Raw genomic sequence first — 22,721 nt, forward strand, 5'->3', positions numbered from 1 at the left:
AATGTAAACACCTTCAATGCTCTCATTGTTTACAATAGAATGAGAGTCCACTGAACCCAAACACTGATTTTTTTGAAGCAATTGTTTCTGAAGATAGTATTGCAGATCATACAATGTTCACAGGGTTTTTATTTTCTAAGTGACTATAAAAGAGCTCTCAAAGTTGCTAACAGCAAAGTTAGCAGGCAGGCGAAGCATGTTTTAGAAGACATCAGTGTGTGTTTAGAAAAGGCTGATTATGTACAATGCTGAGTGGGAAGAGCAAGTATTTATTAAGAAGCCTGCTCAGAAGAAAGCATGAATAGCATTTTCTCCATAGAATTTCTTCAGTTTGTTTTTGTTAAAGAGTGTTGGTCAGTTATTTTCCAGTGTATGAAACTTAATGAGCTGTACATAAAGCTGTGCAGAAGAGTGATCTTCCACTTCCATTTGGCTCTTGATTTAACTGCAGAAGGTATTGACCAAACCTTGCTCATTTTTAGTGTCTCCCATTTGGTAACAAAGCAGCTACAACAGAAGTCTTGCATCCTAATGCTGGAATTGTGCTCGAGGAGCTTGATGCATGTGGAGGAATTTTTCTTTTCTTGACAACTGGTGTTTGCCATTTGTTTCTCTCTTCTCACTACTGCTGTCCAGCTGTCTAAGTGATCAGGCTTTCAGTGCATGCTGATAACTTAATGTGTAGAGGTGTAGCTATGGATTGCTGTGATAATTAGGAGGATATGCCATTTTTAATCTTAAATTTTATTCTGTATTGGCTATTAGTTCTACCCATTGTTTATGAATGAATTGTTTTTCTCTGGGGACGAGATGTGAGTTTCAAGTATTCAGCTGATACCAGCTTCTCCATGGCACTTTTATAGACTGGTAAAACAGGAAAGGTAACTTCCTCTTTTTGATCACTTCCACTGGAGTAAATGGAAATTAAGCAAGTCTTACTGTCCCTGCAGAAATAAGGGGTTTTGGTCAGAAGTGAGTTAATTTAAAATAACAATTTTGTTTCAGATACAAGCCATATTCTTTTCAGTTTTGTAGGTTGATTTGAGTGTAATGTTTTGTAAACAGTTTTAGGTGTTCTGACTTTATCACAAGTGTAGGTGAGTTTCTTTAACAAATGCATGTAATTAAGCTTGCTTGAATTAAGATTCTTTTATGTAAATCCATCTTGTGTATTATGTTTCTTTTCTGAGTACTTGTTCAGAGTTACCTTAAGATAGAGGTAGAGTACACGGCTGTATAGGAGGCAGGCAGACTGTCACTGTCACATAACATTGTGCTAGATGCTGCTGTTGCAGAGGAGGGGACTGGATTTGAAGGAAAAGGAAGCAGTTGCAGTTCTGGGGGAAAGCAGAAATCAGCTTTCCAGCACTGCTCCCCTTTACTTTTCAAGTATTTTCTTATGTAGGAATAGTGTGTAGTTGTGCTCCTTTTCTAGAAGAATGGCAGAGAGAAAATGGTAAGTAGATAAGGTAAGAAAGAGGGGAAGAGGGACTGCTTCTTCCTGGCTTGGCAGGAAGGAGGTAACTGAAGGATGGTGTGCACAAGTTAGAGATTCTTCATCTTAGGATAATGATAGAGGTGTCAGCCCTAAAAGAGAAAAGTGGCCTGCATTGTAGACTCCAGAAACCTTTCCTCTTCCTGCTGTCCAGGAATCCACTGTGTTTCCAGTGCAGGACTAAATTTCATCTACACAATCGATGAGTCTGGAGCTGACTCAGTCTTCATGGTACAAATAGTACTTCCTGTTGAGTGGCTGGAGTTCGTGTAACTTTCTGCTACTGGGATAAAACTGTTCGTTAGAAACTAGTTGCGTAGATTGACAGTGCTTCAAGACCATCCTCTAAGCGGGAGTGTATTTTAATGTCTAAATTACAACACAACTCAGGAGATCTAGAAGCATGAGACACCTCTGACTTGTAACTGCATTTTGTACCATAAACAACTGCTTCCATCTATGGTTTGAAATGTGAACATACCACTTGGTTTTAACTGGTTAGCTTTCACACTGCTAGTAGTGCTGCCCCAGCAGCAGCAGTGGTGAGAAAAATCTGCTTGAGAAACAGAGTAAATGCCTGAACTGCAAGCCTGGCCTAAGCTCCTGCTGCTGTGGTTACACTGCTGCTAGCAACAGCTCGTTTAGTTGATCTGAAGTTGGTGTTGCTATGTCTGGGTTAGCTGTAGTCAGGCTTGTGACTGCAGGATCAGTTTATCCTTAAACTCTGCTGTTTTTGTCTGTAAGCTGGACTGTATCACTTGGTTGGCAGTCACTTACTGCATGTATTTGAAGTACAGGATGAAGGAGTCTTTTTATATCAGTAGTGCAGTGTATTGCAGATGCAAGTTCTTAGTCTTTTTATAATAGAGGAAATACGAAATCAAATTACATGGGTTTAAAACAAGTGACAGTTTTCTAGACCTCAGTCTGTAAAGAGGAGCTGGTGGGTTCTGCTGTCAGGCAGTAGGTTGCCATTTTAGACTTTGGTTTATTTCAGCAACACGACAGTGGGTTAATAGTCTGTGAAAAGAGAAGTCTTAATATTTAGCAAGAAAGAAGTAACAGTGAAAACAAAGAACAGCTCAAGTTTTAAAGCGGGGAAAAATATCCAAATGGGAATGTCAAAGAATATTTAGAATAATGGTGGAATCTCCTTTCATGAGGCAAGTAAAGCTCTTGGGATGCTCTCTTGGGAGTAATCCTACTGTGGCATGGGGTTATTTACTGGGTCTTTTCTGTGTGTGTTTTGTGATGCGCTTATGTCTTAAATCTGTGGCTTATTATGCAAGCTTTGGTATCCTGGTGGTAGCACTGCAGAGTTGGATAGCTTTTTAATTTAACGTTTGTAGTAGTAATGCCTGATATTGTACACTGGAAACGTAATATTCAGCTTTGCCTGTATAATGCTGATTGGAGCAATAATCCAGTTGTTTTGCTCAATGATGCTGTTTAATATATCTATGACATTCCCTTCTGGGGCCTTGTTTCTTATTACTTTCCATTTTAGTTTCTGGTTCTGTTATTCACTACAGCCTGTGCTCTCTGTTGTGAGGTGCTTAATGATTTCTTGTAAGGAAAATGGAAGTAGCTTTCCCTCGTGAGATTCCCCCATTCTTGCCAATTTATCATTCTTAATAAAAGGCCGGGGGTTATTTGAATCTCTGTAGGTAAACTTGAGGTAAGCTTTCCCCCTTTTTATCTCATAATCACTTCTTTGACACCAAGGAGAAAACGAAGGCAAGGAAAACATGGCAGTGTGTTTCTGGAGAGGGTAGGCAAATGTGACTTCATTGGTGTGTGGGTTTATATTTGCTAGTACCAGTGCTTGGGAATAGTGTGCAGGAAAGAAGCGTTGTCACTTTGCTGGGGAGTCACCAAATGTAGCTCACAGCACAGACAGTTGCATCAGCCCAACAGAAGGTCATATGTTACAAAGGGTTGAAAATAGTCAGGGCTGTTTAAGATAGAACTGCTACCAGTGACAGCCTGTAGAAGTACAGCCTGTGGCTAAATAGTATTTCTTTCAGCAGCAGTTCAGATCTTATGCTTGTTTGATCTGAACCTCTTCTTCCAGATTGCATATGCTACAGATAAATGTCAGAGATAGTTACTCTCTTTCTTTACTGTTGAATTGTTATTCTCCCTGTTTCTTCTTTGCCTCCATCAGCATCAGCATTAAAACAATAAAATTGATAGTAAGTGAACTAAATCAGTTGCTTTCAAGTTGCTCCCTATGCTGCTAAAAAACACAGTAGCCAAAGGAGGCCCAGAACTACTTCTGGCTGTTGTGTGGGGTGATGGGTATAGAAGGGCTTTCTCAGCACTTTCCTGCTTTGCCCATTGTATGCAATGTGAGACACATTTGCTTGAAAATCTCTCTATATAGGATTGAATAGAATGATAAAGCTTCTAAGTGCTAAGGCAGAAGGTACTTTGGAAAGACCTTAATTACTTACTGTTGTGGGAACGTTTTTCAGGAGTCAATTGTTTTGCTCAAATGTTCATCAGCAAGTTCTAACTGTTACACAAAATATTTGCATTTCTGAGGAAAAGAGGTGCTATTAAGTGCCTTTAAGGTACCTGGATACTGAGCAGTTGGTTACAAAAAGCCTTTCAGTAACATTTTGTAACTGAAGCAGATAATGCTGTACAATTGCTGTGTGGTTTCCAGATTGAGAACACTTCTTTCCTTTTTTTCTTGTTTTTGTTTTTCCCCCTTCTCTTGGGTGCTCAGTGAAGGCTTTAGGTGGCATGTAGGCTTACTGGTAAACTGTGTAGAATAAGCACATATTTCACATTGAGGTTTGAATTGTAAGTGGTATTGGTTCTCTAAGGAAATGGCGTACCCTGTTGTTAATGGAAATTGACTTACATAATACTGTTCTTCTGTAATTATTTGAATAGTTACCATGATTTAAATTCAGGAAGCAAAATAATACTGCATTACTTGCCTCGTTTATCTTAGAACTGGCATAATCAGCATGAATGTTGTTTTGCAAACATAGTTACACTGGTTTTCTGTGGGTTTAGGGCTGACTTGCATGTGTCTTGTGTTTTCTGCAGGGTTCAGTGGTCTCAGTTTAAAGGCTATTTCATATTCAAACTGGAGAAAGTAATGGATGATTTCAGAACCTCAGCTCCTGAACCAAGAGGGCCCCCCAATCCAAATGTGGAGTATATTCCTTTTGAAGAGATGAAAGAAAGAATCCTGAAAATTGTCACTGGATTTAATGGGTATGTATAATTTGTTTTATAAAATCAGGATAACAGCAGTGTTTTCCCAGTTTTTAACTTACTATCTATCTCTGACTATTCATTTTGCTTCCTCAAGTAGATGGACAGAAGCAAAATACATACCTTGGAAATACGTGGTAGTATTTTCAGAACTTTTACTTTATTTTTCTGTCTTTGAATGAAAATTAGGACATCCTGTGACACCTCAGTCACTTTGGTGTTTTCAATATGTAGCTAATTTTTAAGTAACGCAATTCAGTGAAGCATGGCATCACTCTGTGCATTTAACAGGTAAAAGAGACAGTAAAGTTAGGTTTCTTTCAGTCTATTTTGAAATACCCAATTGGAAAGTCTTTTGTGTTCAGCTCTCAGCTCCTTTGTGGCAGTTCAGTAGCTTTTGAAGACGTGATTTTGTGATGAACCTGGCGTGGCCAGGAGGCAAACTGTCCCTGGCTTTGAACTCCTAAGTTGTTCCAGATTCAAAGTTACAGATAGAGCAGTACTTGCTAACTGAGAGACTTGGGGTATTTGATCTATTGCTGACAGTGTCTTAAAGTGTATCCCCTTTGCTGGCTTCATAATTGTGGAAATTTTGTTTCTTTTCAAATAAAGCTCCTGATTGATTTTGGTGTCTCACTTGGTGTGTCTGTTTTTTAATAGCTCATGTAGTATTGTTCTTGTTTCTAGCCTAGATGACTTCCCATAAGCTGAGTCATCCTGCTGTGGGTCTCAATGCTTGCAAAAGAGTTTTTCAGCATTTTTTCTCAGCCTGTCAGTAAATAACCCTGTAACCCTGATGTTCCAGATTTGCAGGTGGTACTAACATGTCCTTAGTATCCTGTTTTGATGCTAGGTTAATAACTTCTACTGTCATTGTTCCATGCTGCTTAATTTATTTGCAGTTTAAGTGTCTCTTGTAAGTCAGATCTCATCTTCCCTCCTGTTCCCCATTGTTGTTGTGTAGGACACTTCTAAGAATGGGAGATTCAGCAAGTTCTCAGCTACCCAATATTTACACCAGGCTACTTCACTGAAGGAATTTAAAAACAAACCTATTCTTTATGCCTCTCTCCCACCTCCCCCAGCTCTTTATTAATGCTTCTCTGCCCACAAAATTTGTGATGTTCTCACAGGGAGAGAGCTAATGAATGGGCTGCTGTTATCTTCTCTTGTTTCGAAGTGCACTAAACAAACCTCTGGATAACAAGTCTGAAGAAGCTTACTCTGTGGCCCTGCTATTTTGATCTATTGCTGTAACACTTAAGTGCTCAACTTCCTCATACTTTGAAGTGAACCACCCAGTCTTTGAGGAAGCAAGCTGTGTGCATTAGTTACCTTAAAGAAAATAATACTTCGGGATGTTTCAGGAGCTAGGATTGTAGAATAGCTAATTTAGTCAATCCTGCAACTCCTACAGTGGTTGTTGTGAAAGCTGAATCATGTGGTGATGTGTCCAAAAGGCATCAACAGCAGGCTTTGGTTCGTTCGATTGGATATACTCAGGCTTCTTGTTTAGAGTTGTTGATGCCATTTCAGGGTGCTGTAGTGGAGAAGGAAGCTATTTGATGTAACTTTATTATTAGGATGGTTTTATTGGTGTTTGTATAAGAGTTAGGGAAAGAGTTCAGTAAAAGTACCTAAGGATTTTAAATTTCCTTTTATAGTCAAGGAAGCAATGAATTAAGAATGACCCCTGGTTTGGGGTCTTTCTAGAGGAAATGTCTTTCAAAGAAACCACAAATTGGCTGTTTTAACCTTACTGTACCTCACTTGACATTTTGTAATATGCTTGCAGAGCCAAATTCTCATGCTATCTGTACTTTAGAATGCTTTGGAGTAGGAACTTCTTGAAAGACTTTGCCATTTTCTTTATCTTTTGCTCGTTATTGGGGATGTCTGAAAGAGGAGTCTTCACAACATGAATAAAATAGACAATATCATAATCCAGGTGTTAATTTATGTATATTTTTTTGCTACTATTTAATACAATTGTTAGAGGTCATTTTCCCAGATGCCTCTTGAATCCTGTCCATCTGATGAATCTTTGGTTTGTAATTCATTCTGAACTATAGTGCTGTTTTATGGTGTTTGTATAGGATTTGAACTGGTTATCTTCAGTAGGCACATCAGGACTATTCATGCAGCTCATGCACCGAACTAATTACATTTCTGAGCATTGAAGATCAATTCCCATAGTGCTCACAAACTTCTGCATTGGTGTTCATGTATAAACTTACACCAAGTTCAGTTACTTCTGTTTTAAAGAAGTTAAGTTTTACTGAAAAGAATTCCCTGTGTGAAAGTTAACTTTGTTTTGCTAACCAGAAACATTGACGAATGTTGAACGGATGACATGCAGAGATGATAGTGTGACACTTGGTGCCATCTGCTGCTCAGTAAACAAAGTTCAGTTTGCAGTGGAAAATTTTGGAGGGAAATGAACTGCTTTTGGCTTTTGTTTAAACAAACCTCTTACAACTGAGAGTAAAATAGGAAGGCAATTTCTGGAGTTAGCTGCAGGCTGCACACTTTGAGTATGCTTATTCCCCATGTACCCAGAATTATTGATCTTCACAAAGTAGTTGCTGTATTGGCACTTGAGGTGTCTAGCCAGGTACAGCTGGATAGATATTAGGCAATAATTCTCCAGGACACTTGCTGATTTAGCTGTGTATTTTATTTCTGTGAAATAAATAGATTTTGAAAGAACAGTATAATCCTTCTAAAAAATTACAAAGTCTCTAATATGGACTTGTCAACCCAAAGCCAAACTGGCCATCAGCGAGAAACAGGAGATACAGTTAGTGGTGTACCCATGTGGAGAAGTTAACAGACAGGTAAATTCTTTGTGACTGAATTAGAGTTAGGAATTTCGCTACAAGAGGTCATTACACAGAAACTGAACATCATAATGAATTTGGGTGTCAGAAAGAGCACTGATTGATCAAAAGTTGCTCAACAGCAGCACAATTTGATTGATACTGAGGCAGCTTTAGGAAATGAATAATGTCAGAACCATTGTCAAGCTTAAAAGCTTTCATGTAATAAACTGAATTAAAAAGAACATTTCTTTCTGGCTTGTTCTTGTTTGTACTTACCGTTTTTTTGGGAATGGGGGAAGAGATATATTTCATCTCTCTATTTTGACCCAGGAATATCTTGCCTGTGTGCCAAAACACTTGGTTTCTGCCATTTTACTTACTTTTAAGCAATAACATAGTAAGACAAATGTTTTGGAAAGCCTGTCGTCTTAGACCATTACTTTCTGCAAGTGTTCATGTATTTAATGCTTCATCAACTGTATTTTAACTCTGCACAGCTGATAGATGAAGTTAATTTTTGTGTTCTCAGAAGTCAAGTAAAGCTAAGTTGGTGTGCTGTAATTTGGGGCACATAGCAAGGGAAGGCATTAACTGGTAGGGTAAATGTGGTACGTACCTTCTGTGCTGTGCTTTCAGATAGTGGTGTTGGAACTAGGGCTAAAGGTGGCTGCATTGTATCCTACCTCCTTAGAGTCTTCCAGTTGAGGGTTATAACTTCCACAGTAACATGACATGCAGACAGTTCTTTAAAAACAGAATTAAACTGTTGACACTGGGGACTGATTACTGCTTGCTTTTAGTTAAAGTGTCACGTAGTATGATTTGTCATGGCTATGCTGGCTTGTTTGCACTGAACTAATGGTAGATCTGTGCATCTTTAAGATGTGGCTTTTTAGCTAATGACCTAAGCTTGAGGCACATACTGTGTTAGCTAATGAAATAGGCTTAAGAGTCTGTACAGAGTTCATCAGAAAATAAAAGTTAAACTTTTACAAAATTTACAGTATAGGGATACACACACAGGTATGTAAGTCTCTACACATACTGCTTTGGATTTGGTGTATCAGTCATATTCCCAATAAAAACAATGGTTCTTCAGTACTGTATTGTATCAGATATTCTTCATAGATTGATTACTGAAATGTTTATGGCTTCAACTTCAAATAGCAAACTGTAAAAATGTATGATTCTGTGTTATTTTATTGAAAAAACTTTAATATTTTACTATTTTGTCAGAAGTTTGTTAAAATGTGATACTGTGAATGTGCAATGAAAGTGTGTGACATCTCAGGTAACTAGTAAATGTATGTAAAGAATTGATTGTCTAAAAGGTCGCTTTCTCATGTAAGTAGGGATGAAATGGAGTGCAGAGCTGTCAGGAACTGGAATGTGTGAATGTGGTGCATATGGGTTTATGTATCTTGCTCTGAATTTAGTTACTGTTACTGAGCTGTTCTCTGATAGATAAGTATACTGCCCAGTTGTGGCCAAGTAGAGTATTTGTAATAGCTAAAGACTTACTAGTTTTACTGATTCCGATGTTTAATGCTTTTTCTGTAAATGTATTTTGTAAAACATGAAATAAACTATGAGTTGAGAGGTTTTTTTAGCTCTAGTGTATGACTCAGATTTGTTTGGCATCATTTACCATTTTTGTTCCATACATTTGAATAATAAATACAATCTTAAACGATTTTCCGGTTGACAATCTGATTTCCTTTTCATTGTTTTAATGAATCATTTGAGTTGTGGGATGATATATTTAGGATTCTACCAAAGCGTTTTGTGGTGGTGAGCACAAAACATGGTGCGTTGTTACCTCAGTGTATGAGATGGGGGGGAAAATGAGGCCTTGAATTACTGTTCTGTATTGCTGCTGATGACAAATTGTCAGTACTGTTTTCTTTCTGTTTTCTCAGTAAGAGGGAGGAGGCATTAATATTACTTCCTCACAGTCATACTCATTAAAATCATATTTAACTGTTGTAAATCTATTTCCTTGCAGCATCCCCTTCACTATTCAGCGGCTCTGTGAGTTGCTGACAGATCCTAGGAGGAATTACACAGGAACAGACAAATTTTTAAGAGGTGTGGAAAAGGTATGTATGTTTCTGAGAGAGAACACAGCTAAACAGGCACAACTACTGCTTAAGTAACTTCTGAATTGCTGCCAAAGGTCTGTTAGTTTCATTATGGCTCGTAGCCATAGTATAGCTAATAGCTACTCCAAGTATATAAGTTTGTTTCATAACTTACCTTTTAACATCAAAAAGCAGTTTTAAAATAAGACAGACATCTCAGGGCTGTAACTGTTGTGGTTTCTCCTCTCTCCGCAGTACTCAAACTGTAGTCTGTAGGGGTGTTATGTCACTTTTTGTCTCAAGTTCGAGCTAAAATGAAATAATCAGCTGAACTAGTTTTGAATTTTTTGGTCAGGCATTTCCTTCCACATTGGGTTCAGATTAGATCCAGCAGAAGAAGGAGAAGGGAGGCCTCTTTTCCCAGTGTCTTTTGTTTCAGTATTTAAATCCTCTTTGTAGAGGACTGGGCCTTCATAAAAGCATACAGATGTCTAACAGTATTTTATAGCTTATTTCAGAATGTGGGATCGTTCAAAAGTAGATCATGGTGTTTCAGGATGTGGTTCCACATAGGATTTTCTGGATGGCAAAATTGGCTTGAGGTTCCTACTTCAGCTTCTTGGTCAAAGAAAGTTCAGCTCATAAATGGAGTGATTTTTTTTTTTTTCCCTGTTACAGTGGATGCAGTCAGTTGTGTTCTTGGAAGATAAGATGGGAAGGAGATGGTCAGGAATAAATGAGATGGGGATTTCACAAAGCTGTTTCTTAGCCAGTAACAAGATCTGTGAAACTACATCTCAGGCTTTATGAAGAGCCCTCATCAAAGTTCATCTGGGTTAATTCAGCTGGCCGTGTGATAAAAGCCCCCCTGTATAATTGGGCTATGTATTGATTTGAAGAGAGAAACTTGCCTGACTTTTAAGCTAGGTTTCTGGATGTAAAACCTGACATAGTTTGCAGTGTCATGCAGGAGGAGAGGTGCTGAGCAAAACATACTAAATTAATCTTTATCTCTGCTGGTTTTATGTGGGGACAAAATAATTTAACATTGGAAATTCGGCTGTGCCAAAAATAACTAATAGTGCTTGTGCACTTCTGAAAGCAGGACTTGTGTATGAATAGAGAGAATACTTCATTTTCCAGAGATACTTCAGTTAGAAATTACGAACACTTTGGTCTGAGGCTTAATGTGCTGGTCTCATTGTGAGAGCAGCCCACTTATGAAATACTGACTTCTAGTGCAATTATGGCCTGACCTTGTGAAGGGGCAGTAGGGGTATTTTTTTATGTATCTGTCATCTGCTGGTAGCTTTCAGCCCAATTTTCTGTAGACATACTTTAGCAGATACGACCAAAGTCCTGTAACTCTTTAGTTCTGGGGTGTTGTCAAAAGCTGAAGCTTCTGTTTCTGAACTTTTACATTGTTTGTGTATTACAGAATGTCATGGTTGTCAGCTGTGTATATCCATCTTCAGAGTAAGTATAACCTTTTTTCCTTGAAGCTTTAAGCTTGTGTTAGAAGGAGGGAGAATGTGTCTGATATATTTCTCTCACTGGCAGTAGTTGTATCGAGAAGACAGATGTGCAGAGTTCAATTTTCCTTATCAATAGTTAACAGTAATGATAGTGGTCTTGCAAGCATTACCTGTAGTAATCTGGAAATGAACAACCAGCTTTGTAATTGGATATGGTACAGTTTGGTATTATCCTTGAACACTAAGCTCTTATTTTGTACCATAGCTGGTGGTGGAAAAAATCGATACCCCTCTAACTGTTGCACTGTGAATTCATATCCCAGCCTGTTTCCCTGATATAGTGTACAAGTAGAGAACCCTTTGAGGACTGACAGTGGGGGGGAACTCTGTGCAAACATATAATTTAAAATTCCTTTATTAATAACTTTGTTGTTTGTTTTTGTTAGAAAAAATAATTCCAATAGTTTAAATCGGATGAATGGTGTTATGTTCCCAGGAAACTCACCAGGGTATTCTGACAGGTAAGTTTAGTTTTGGGAGTCAACTTTTTCTGGATAAAAGCAAGGTAGTTCTGGAAATAGTGGGTTCAGATCCCTTATTGCCTATTCTGATCAAAAATAGGTAGCTTCAAAAAACGGGGTGTGACCTGGAATACTGGGGGAAGGAGGGTAGAGGAGCCATGAACATACACACTGTTCACTCTATTCTTTGATCTTTTTGTGACTTTGTTGTTTAGAATTATTTTTTATTTCAAGTTCTATCATAGTTTACATGATGTGAGTGAGGAGTTTTTTAAAACAAAGTTCTAGCTGCTTTCTGCATATTACGAACAAATCACTGCTAAAAGGATGGGTTGTTTTTGTATGGTTCTTTTTCAAGGTCTAATGTGAATGGTCCTGGAACTCCCAGGCCAGTAAATCGACCGAAGGTTTCTCTGTCAACTCCCATGACAACAAATGGTTTGCCAGACAGCGCGGAACATAAAGACTCAAGCTTGCAGCAAGCAGAAGACAAAAAACACAGGTTGGTGAGGAGGATATATTGTGAGGTTTTATTATTCTCGTTTTTTTCATTTACATACAAAAAATATTCTAAAAGAGAATGGCCACCTCAGGTATGCGTAATAACATGTAATAACTTAACAGACAAGGATCTGCAGCAGGATTTGATGTGTACTTTTGCTGCTGTTTGGGTGTCTAGATAACAATTAGCTCAAGTTCCCACAGTTGCCGTAACACATCTTGTAGGTGTATGCGATGTATGGTAAAAATGAAAAGTCAATAATAGAGTTCAGGAATCCACAATGTTCTGTAATGTGGACCCACCAGAATAGCCTGACCACTCTGTATTTTCATCAGCAATCGGGAGGAGCAATGGCTTTGAGGTTTTGTTGTCTAATAAGTGAAGTAAGTTATACCATTAACTCTTGCAGCGTGTTTAACTTGAGGCAGCTGCTACTTCCTTGTGTGTGATGATACTGAATGTTTTACTTCTGTAATAACTACAGCTGCTCTTGTTGTTTATAGTGAATCACCAGCATCTGAATCAGAAGGTGCTCAGAGCAGCCCAGTAAAAAATAAACATTCTGAAGATGATCCTGCAGAAGCAGAAGGACATGAGGTAAAAAGACTTAAATTTGACAAGGAAGGGGAAGCCAGAGATGCACCTAACCAAACTGCTTCCAGTGAAGTTTCTGTAGGCATGGGGGAAGAGACAGAGACATCCTCTACATCTCAGGATAAAGAAAAAGATGCTCCTTGTGCCAGGCAGCACTGTACAGAGGAAGAGGAGGAAGGTATTTCAGATTTTATTGTCTTTGCTGTGTACATTTTCTTTGCTGGAGGCCAGTGCTGTTGGGATTGCTGAATGTCTCCAGTTGTGCATAAAATTCATCCTTCCGTTTTGCATTACTTGGCAATCTGCTTTCTTTCTTTGTCTTACATCTCTATTAAATTTACAAAATGTACTTAAAATCCTCTTGGGCAGTAAGTGACAAGAGGGTTGTAATGATGCACAAAAAGCTTGAGCATCACTACTTTGGGGTATCATGAGATGTTTTCTTCTCTAGAATGGGGGTTGGTTCTGTCTATGACTGTTAATAATATAAATTACTGAAATACAGATTAAATTTGTGTTCTTTCCATGTTGAAAATGAATTATGTTCATTTTCCATATGAATTGAGGAAGCTGAGCAACAATCTCTTCAGATCCTTAGAACAGTAGAAACTACCTCACTATAAGGCAGGCCCTGTACCTAATTTAAAAAAAAAAATAATATTTATTTCTTACATATTTTCCAGAGTTTCCTTTTATTAATTATTTTTTTGGGACTCATGCATTTGGAAAATATTCCTCTAGATGGTGGCGGGTGTACACTTGGGACACTGATGTCTTCAGTGCTTCCGAAAGACTGCTGCTGAAGACAAGTGAAGGAGTGTGGGGAGACAAGGAAAAAATACTTGTTACAGTATCACAGTATCACAGTATGTTAGAGATTGGAAGAGACCTCAAAAGATCATCTAGTCCAATCCCCCTGCCAGAGCAGGAACACCTAGATAAGGTTACACAGGAATGTGTCCAGGCGGGTTTTGAATGTCTCCAGAGAAGGAGACTCCACAACCTCCCTGGGCAGCCTGTTCCAGTGTTCTGTCACCCTCACTGAGAAGAAGTTTCTTCTCAAGTTTAAGTGGAACCTCTTGTGTTCCAGTTTATACCCATTACCCCTTGTCCTATCATTGTTTGCCACTGAGAAGAGCCTGGCTCCATCCTCATGACACTCCCCCTTTATATATTTATATACACTAATAAGGTCCCCCCGCAGTCTCCTCTTCTGCAAACTGTAGAGACCCAGCTCCCTCAGCCTTTCCTCATAAGGGAGATGCTCCACTCCCTTAATCATCTTTGTTGCCCTGCGCTGGACTCTCTCCAGCAGGTCCCTGTCCTTCTTGAACTGAGGGGCCCAGAACTGGACACAATATTCCAGATGCAGTCTCACCAGGGCAGAGTAGAGGGGAAGGAGGACCTCTCTCGACCTACTGACCACCCCCCTTCTAATACACCCCAGGATGCCACTGGCCTTCTTGGCCACAAGGGCACAGTGTTGGCTCATGGTCATCCTGCCGTCCACTAGGACCCCCAGGTCCCTCTCCCCTACACTACTCTCTAACAGGTCGTTCCCCAACCTATACTGGAACCTGGGGATGTTCCTGCCCAGATGCAGGACTCTACACTTTCCCTTGTTATATTTCATCAAGTTTCTCCCTGCCCAACTCTCCAGCCTGTCCAGGTCTCGCTGGATGGCAGCACAGCCTTCTGGCGTGTCAGCTACTCCTCCTGTGTCCTTATGCACTGAAGCTTAATTAAGCAAAGCAACCGATTTGATTAAAATCATGGACTTTATTTTATGGTGTATTAGGATGGTTTGGCTGTCCTGATGATGCTGGCTAATACTTTACATCTTTTAATAACATCAGAGATTGTCCCAGGCTATGTTGCAGAAGTATTGCTGGGGATAGAGAGTAGCAGGGTTAAGAAATAGTTAAAATGCCTCAGTAATACTGTGCTTTCACTGTTTCTAGAGTCCTTCATGTCTCCCAGAAACATTGGTCCAGACAGAAAAGATCAAGAAAAAGACACTGAATCCTCAACTGTGAATGAAGAGACCTCTGAGGAGAGCAATCAAATGGAGGAGTCTGATCAGTCTCAAGCAGAGAAGGATTTACACTCGGATGACAGTGAAACTAGCGGATCTGCCAGTAGTGGAGCTGACTGCAGTGAAGCAGAGGAGTCAGGGTCCTATGCTAGTGAAACTCCAGAGACATCGTCAGAGACCCCGATGGAAAACAGCAATGAAGCCACAGAAGCTGCAGATGAACCTATGGAGCAAGACTAATTTAAATACACTTAGATGCAGTATTTTCCATAAGGCTCCGGTTTTACACTGTATAAATAATTTTATGTAATAAAGTGGACCTTTAGTTTTACAAAAAAAAGAGAAAAAAAAGCAGGTTGTAAAATAAACTTCTCCATGGATTGAACCTTGAAAGAGTTGTACATGATAAGAACTGTGACTACCAGCTCCTTCAGGTCCTGCTTACCGCTGAACTTTCGTTTGGTCAAATCAGTGGTTTGTGTATAGTTTTTTTTATTTAGAATAAAAGTTTTTAAACTGGAAGGCAATTATAATTTTGACAACTTTTTTGGAGATTACCACACCTAGTTGTATGTAAGCAAGAAAGCTTTTTTTGTCTTTGTCTTTTTCTGACAGCTCTAGCAGTTACGTCATGTTTTGGTTACAGTTTGAACATTTGACATGTGAACTTACGGGGTTTCATGCTGGTTTCCAGATTTTTTTTTGAATACACACTATGAAACCTTATGTTGTGTGTTTCAAATTTGTTACATTTCACACACATATATATGCACGCATGCACACTTATGTGTACCCTCACTGTTCTAAGGGGGAAATGGTATATTTTTCTGTTCCTATAAGAGATAAACACAGTAAATACTTTTTTCTATAGGGAAAGACTGAGTTCACCTCTCAAGGCACTTTGTTTTGCCTCTGGAAAATGAAACAAAGGAAATCTGGCCCATGTGAAACCCTGGAACTACTAACGTTGAAAACACCAGAGTAAACACATTCCAAGAGAACTGTTCAGATTACAACACTTTTGTATACTTCTGAGGTGCCTGAGTGAAAGGATTTCATTTATTTATGAGAAAATGTGCTTTATGTTGAGAACGTTGTAATCAAAACATTAGTTTCAACTTTTGTAGGAGAAATGTTTGAAAACATGATAAGAAAAATACCTTGGAAGAAACAAAACAGGTACTTGCCTTTTTGAATGCTTCTTGGAACATTGTGAACATTGTAGAGAAGTCTCGATTACCTGAAGGTAGGCGGATAGCATCGGTAAGCTCACACCACTGTATTGGAAGGATTAATCCATGACCGTAGTTATATACCTGAGCTGAACGACTGAAAGGTTTAGGGGTGCAGAGAAATCACCATGAATTTGTACAACATTTTGGAAGTGAACTAAATATTTTTGAACATGCTCCTTTGACAGCCAGTGTTAACGTTTTCTTTTCCAGACCAGCTCAAAGCACAAACTACTGCTTTAAACCCTTGGTATTTTCCAGTTTCCATATTTAAAGACAAGCAAGCTGCAACCTCCCGGTCACAATTACTGGCTGCCAAATTTCTACCTGTTTCTTCAACTGTACCTTTTTGATATTTAGGATTTTTAAATTTCTGTAAAGTAGATTTTTTGTAGATTGTAATGAGTGCTCACTGCCATTGTGGAACGGTATATAATTGTATAATTCCTGTGTGTAAACTGAATGCTTGGGCTTTCAATACAGTATTCATATAAAGCAATAAATATTAATGTTATGAAATATCCGAGTACATTTTTATCAGAATTGTCCCTCTTTTTGGTTTTTAAGTTCAGAGCTGAAGGACAAAAATGATCTCTAAAATGCATGCTGATACTTTCTTGTACTACTATGTGGTATGCTTGGGATCAGTTGGGGTGAATCGGAATAATTTGGCTCAGAGGGAGTATTTATAAAGCTATTTCTTGTTGATGTTAACCTTTCAAGTTCTAAGCTGATGGGATTCAGGGAGGTGCTTGCCAAAACAATAAACATCTCATTGATGGAGATCCCCTTACTGAAGGAAAATTGTACTGTGACTCACTAACATTGTGCTGAAGGGTTGGATATGCATTGCAAAACTAAAGGACTGAACCAAAATGTTGGCACGAGGAAAGTTTAAAATACAGCGACATCTTCCACTGCTTTGGTCTTGGGTCTTTCTTTTTTTAATATTTTGCCAATGAGACAATTTTAAGATTTCTAAGTTCAGAGATTTCTGAAGTTTTCTTTAGAATGTTTATTTGTGAAGATACTGTCAATAAACTTCTTCTTTAAGCACCTCTGACCTTCCGATACGTTTGTTTTAGCAACGAGCAGGCCTTGCAGGGAACTTTGACATATAAATGCACTTAAATATCTGCTGCTGTTGTTGCCATGGCTAATAAAATGAAATCATGCTTTAACATCATAGTAAACATCTTAGTGTTAAGTATGGGCCTACAGTTAAAGATTGCATTTACTAAATGGAGAAGATTCCTTCTCTCTGGATTTAAAGCCCCAAATGCATGCACTGTGTTTTAAGCAGCTGCATTGTGCTTGGATACTGTTCATGGGTATGTTTCCTATTAAAAACCTTATATAGGAGCAGAATGTAGAGTGGGCCGGCGGTTTACTTTTCTGTGCACAAGGTAAATGGCAGCCCTTAATTCTGCTTTTGATACTTAAAAAAACCCCTGCTATTTTGGGTAGTCCATTTCCTTAAAGTACCTGAGGTGCTCTGTCAGCCTTGATTTTTAGGCCTCAGGCCCGACTTTAATTCTTGTAATAGAGACAGCCTGCTACTGCAGCACGTGCTGGGGTTATAAAGCCTCGTTCGCGCTCCAGAGCGATGTCTGCCACTGACCCAGGCTGCGTCACCGCCTCATTAAGGTAATTACCGAGATGCGCCGCTGGGCTGGGCTGGGCTCTGTCTGCTCCCTTCACCTCCAGCGGCCGAGCGCAGCGGTGTGGCGCCATCTGGCGGCCGGCGGCTGCCTTCGGTCAGGGCTCCATGTGGCGGCGGGGAGTGAGATCGAGGCCGTGGTCCCGGAGCGGCGCCGGGCCGAGCTCTGCGGGTGGGAAACGAGGGTCCTCCCGAGTGAGATCCCGGGGGAGGCGGTCGGGTCTCTCCAGGGTGACTCCGGTGACAAAACCCTTGCTGACGGACTCCGGGACTGACAGCAGGTCAGTGAGGGTGTCCCCGGATACTTCAGGTAAATCAGCCCAGCGGCAAATTAAGCTGTCATTCCTCGCATCGTCCTCCCCTTCCACTCTATCAGGAACACGGCTGGTGACCAAATTCCTGCAGGCACTTCTCCATCGTGTTGGAAACCCACTTGGTTTACCCAGCCACCCTGATTTCTGCTTGGCAGATTAAACAAACCCATCCTTCCGCCCTTCCCTCACCATATGTGTTGTTCTGAGCCTTTGCCATTCTCCCATGTGTCTTGCTGTGTTCAAACCAGGACCCAGGATGCCAGCTGGGGCCTCCCAGGCGATGCCTCTGGGGTGTCCTGTGTACAATTCCAGGTGAGATTCAACTGTATTTGATTTGAGGTCCACCATAACCTCCACGTCATTTTCTGCCCAAGTTGTTTCTGAGCTGCCGTGTCCTGTGGCATATATTTCACCTCAAGCATGCTGTTCCCCTCATCTTCTCCGACCTACATCATGTGATGTTTTGCACCCTTTCCTATTTCTTTATTGTACTTTTAATTCTCATCCTGTTCCATGAGGTCTTTAAAAGTGGTTTTCCCTTCACTGTGCTCTCAGGGGCACTTCATCTACAGTGCCATCTTCTTACTAACAGTCTGGAGCAGAGCTGGACCCACAGCAGATACCTGTGGGATTCAAACTGGCCTTAAGCTGTGCTGGAGGCGAAGACAGAGAAAGCAGAGCGCCCAGTCTTTATCTCTGAGACAACGCAGTTCATGTTTGCTTCCTTATTCTGTTCTTATGCAACAAGTGCAATAGTGTTGTGCATTAGGGTCTTCCGTGAGGGTTGGTACTGGTGTGGCAGAAGTGGCTTGTCCCTGTGGGTTTCAGGTGAACTGTGGCAGGCAACAGTTCCAGACTTCTCCCACCCCTCGCTGTGCCCCTCAGGCAGCATTGGTACCACTCACCTCTCAGCACTCTCTCTTGCAATAACCTGGGGCTGCTGGTGGAACCTTTGCAGTGCCCAGAGGCAGAACTGAAGGAACGACCTGGGAAAGCCGCCTGGCTGCCGGCTGCTGCCTGTCTTGCTCTGAGCTCTGAGGTTCTTCCAGCAGCTACCAGAAAGTCTTCCTGGTCCATTTTTAATGCTCACACCTGCAGAACATCAGTCACGAGGACTGAGGAAGGGAGCTCAAAAGCAGGATGGGGCAGAAGGGCTTCCTTGGGCATTTATTTCTTGGTCATTCACCCTGGAGAAGAGAAGGCTCTGAGGTAACCTTAGAGCAGCTTCCAGTGCCTAAAGGGGCTACAAGAAACCTGGAAAGTGGCTTTGGACAAGGGCCTGTAGGGACAGGACAAGGGGAATGGCTTTAACCTGAGAGAGGGGAAATTGAGATGAGCTCTTAGGCAGAAATTCTTCCCCGTGAGGGTGCTGAGGCGCTGGCACAGGGTGCCCAGAGAAGCTGTGGCTGCCCCATCCCTGGCAGTGTTCAAGGCCAGGTTGGACACAGGGGCTTGGAGCAACCTGCTCTAGTGGAAGGTGTCTCTGCCCGTGGCAAGAGGTTGGAACTGGGTGAGCTTTAGGGTCCTTTCAAGCCAAACCATTCTGTGATTCTATGATTCTGCTTCTGTGCAGTTGAACAGTGCAGGGTTGTTTGAAACATCTGGTGAAAAGGTTCACACCAAGCTGCAGAGTGGCCAACAGCCCTTCTTAATGTTGTTTTATGATCTTGCGGAAAACAAAATGAGGGTGATTGATAGAAAGGCTGGTGAGAAAGTGGAGCCTTCTCTGCTTGCAACACCAACAGCACGCTGTGGTAACGAGTGTGGAGACAGTGAACCCAGCCAAGCACAGCAGTCTTTGCACTCTTCAGCTCGTGAACGGAAGGATGTGGATTCCTGGGATAGGTAAGCAGGGAGAGAAAACTTAGGTTCAGGCTCATTCATGTAATGAGGAACCTGAGAGCAGGGAATGAAGAGCTGCCCTCTGAGACAACGGGGGCAAGGCATGAGGAAGACATCAGAGGCACGCATGGGAGACCCTGGGCCTCTGGCTGCATACTAAATTGAGACCTGCATTCCCTTGCTGGCATTCCTGCGTTCCCTTGATGGCATTCCTGCATTCCCTCTCTCCCTGGAGGTCAGAGGCTCCCTGTGGCACCGCTACATTTGGGTGTGCCAAGTGGAGGAGAGGTCTGTGGCACCTGACAGTGACAATAAAGCTCTCTGGGCAGTGTTCTTCCTGCCGAGCAGCACGGTTACACGCGGGAGAGGAGCCGAGGGGCCCGCCGGCCCTGTGGGCGCTTTGTGAGGAGGACGCAGCGTCTGAGGGTCGAGGGAGCGGAGGGCCGGGGACGCAGCCTCCCAAGACCCTCTTACCCGAGAGCCCCCGACCTCTGCCCCGCCGGCGGGCCATGAGGCAGGCAGCGGGACCATAAACCCCACCGCGCCGTCTCCCGCCCCGACGGTGCGGCCCTTCTCCCGCCGCCGGGACAGGCCGCGGCCGGCAGAGGGCGCCGCCGCGTCAGGAAGGTGCCGCGGCGCCATTTTGCGGTCGACGGGTGGCGCTGGGTGCCCGCGGCGATGGGTGTGTGAGGCGCTGCCCACGATGAGGTAGCGGCAATGGCGGCCGGGCGGTGCAGGTGTGTGCCCAGCCGGGAGCGGTCCCTCTCCGGAGCGGACGGCCGGCCGGGGCTGTGCTGAGGTGCGCTGCGCAATGCCGGGGGTGGAAAGGACAAAGGCGTGAAAAGAGGGGACGATTTAAATAGGGGGATAGCAGTCGTAACTGCTTTTATGATTTTACATCGGAAATAGCCTGAAATCTTCAGTTCAATGGGATGTGATGAGACGTTAAACAGAGCTGCTGCAGCAACTGTCAAACACCTCACCTAAGTGTTGAGAAATTAAATTGACTTCCTCCAGATCAGGAGATGAGCATCCAAATTCAAGGTTTTGGTTTTGTTTGTTTTTAAATCAAAGATAATTCTATAATTCTAAGTTTTGCCCCTCTAAAGATTCACACCTTCACAAACTTTTCTCTAGCACCCTTACTTCAAGTGAAAGTCAGGTTGTTTCTGTATTTATTTCATGATTCCTGAAGGTGGAGCTTTAGAATAAACAAAGCTACAGCACAGTAAAAGGGGCACTGGAGATGCTGTGGGAGTATCAGCCTGAGAGGTGAGCGTTGCAAAGGGTTTTTTGCTCCTTCCCTGACCAAAGTTGCGAAGTGCTGTAACTTTGTTACTGTATCTGTAGGTTACAACAGGCTGAAGGTTTAACACCAGTTTCCTTGAGCGGGATTGATCCTGTCAAGGATTCCATGGCAAAAATGCTGCTAGCCTGGCTTGTCGGGAAAATCAAGGGAAGGGATACAGTACAGCACACCTGCATCGTGTCTCAGCCTCTGCTTCCCCTCTGCAGTTCCCCAAACCTCACAAACCATTGCAGCAAGACCATGGAAAAGGTTTCATCAAATCAGTCTGAGTAACAGGAAGCTTTTATGCGCTGTGTGCTGCATTGAGGAGGGGCATTATCTGTTCTCCTTGCCCTTAGTGCTTGGGAAAAGGAGTTATGGATTTAGATGGCCACAGGGAAAGAGGCCAGGTGCTGGGGTAGTGGTGAGGATAAGTGATGTGCTGGAATACTTGACCCAGCATTCATAAAGCCCTGCTTCCCTGTGATGGAGCCCAGCTCTATGATTTGGGGTGGACTAGATGACTTCTTCAGGCAATTTCTGCCTCTTTTTTTCACTCCTTGTAATTCAGCACTTCTGGAAGGTTTCTGTTTTATTGGGTGATGGGAAAGAATGAAATTGTGCATTTGCCCTGCCCTTGGAATCAAAATACATCAAATCCAGAACCTCAAATCTGATCCTCAGATGCAGTATCTGAGAAGCTGAGGATGCCTCCTGCAAGGAATTATGGAATCATAGAATAGTTAGGGTTGGAAAGGACCTTAAGGTCATCTAGTTCCATTTACATGGCAAATGAGAGATTAGTTGGTCTTCTCTTTCTTTCTCCAGGTAGTTTCTTTTTTATCTCTTCAGTACCTAAAGCCTTTTCCAGTCTAGTTTCAGAAGAGATGGATAAAGCTCAGTTGCTTGAGGTGTTTAAGATAATTCTACTCTCCAGTGTTCATTCATGAATGAATGAATGACTCTCCAGTGTACTTGCTTTTCAGGAATGGTCGGTTATTTGGTTTTTTTTACCTTAGTTCCTCATAAACTTTCTTTATTCCATCCCGTTTCTCCAAGATATACGTAAAGGTATGATAATTCTTCTAACGTACGTCTATTATTGAGGTACAAGCCTTTCCCTTTGGGGCCACTCCTCTTGTGTTTCATATTGACTCTATCTTTGCTCACAAATGAGTCCCGGTGACTTCAGGTGCTCTTTCCTGAACTCCAGGGCCTGTGTTGCATTTTATTACAACTTGTAAAGATGGTAAGGAGACATGCTGGGTTCTCCGTCAAGTAGATGACTGTTTATGCGTGAGACAGAGAGAGGCTCCTACTTACCACTGGCGTCACTTATCTCCCTGGGAATCTTAGTGAGGAGTGACTGTCCCTGTTTGCATGGGCCTCCTCCCTTCATGCAGGTACCACACCCAGGACCTTGCCTTTGGATGTTACAGATGCTGGCACATCCTCCTACACCAGCAGGCCCTGGTCAGGGACTATCTGCACTCCAAGTTTATTCGAGGAGTGATTCATGTAAGTTCCTGAAAAGCGCTGGTAGCAGGATGTTGACACGTCTTTTTCCTGCCAAAGTGACTGCTCTGATCACTGGGCTGTCAGGTGATGCCCAAACTTGATCTTTTT

At 41.8% G+C, this 22,721-nt stretch overlaps 1 protein-coding gene across 2 annotated transcripts in view; it reads left to right on the forward strand.

Annotated features, from left to right (window-relative positions):
* Window positions 1-17,047, forward strand: part of PPP4R2 (protein phosphatase 4 regulatory subunit 2) — a 31,827-nt gene extending 14,780 nt beyond the window's left edge. Inside the window, exons 3-9 of one of the 2 annotated variants that reach the window (XM_080625375.1) lie at window positions 4,559-4,729; window positions 9,557-9,650; window positions 11,071-11,108; window positions 11,554-11,628; window positions 11,987-12,130; window positions 12,634-12,902; window positions 14,686-17,047. In XM_080625375.1, coding sequence (XP_080481501.1) covers window positions 4,559-4,729; window positions 9,557-9,650; window positions 11,071-11,108; window positions 11,554-11,628; window positions 11,987-12,130; window positions 12,634-12,902; window positions 14,686-14,999 — 1,105 coding nt within the window. In that variant the 3' untranslated portion in view covers window positions 15,000-17,047. The remainder of the gene's footprint in view (window positions 1-4,558; window positions 4,730-9,556; window positions 9,651-11,070; window positions 11,109-11,553; window positions 11,629-11,986; window positions 12,131-12,633; window positions 12,903-14,685) is intronic. The other variant, XM_080625376.1, reaches the window with a different exon arrangement.
* Window positions 17,048-22,721: the final 5,674 nt, after the last annotated feature.

This window comes from Psittacula echo, assembly GCF_963264785.1.
Source record: "Psittacula echo genome assembly, chromosome: 9".
NCBI classification, from domain to species: domain Eukaryota; kingdom Metazoa; phylum Chordata; class Aves; order Psittaciformes; family Psittacidae; genus Psittacula; species Psittacula echo.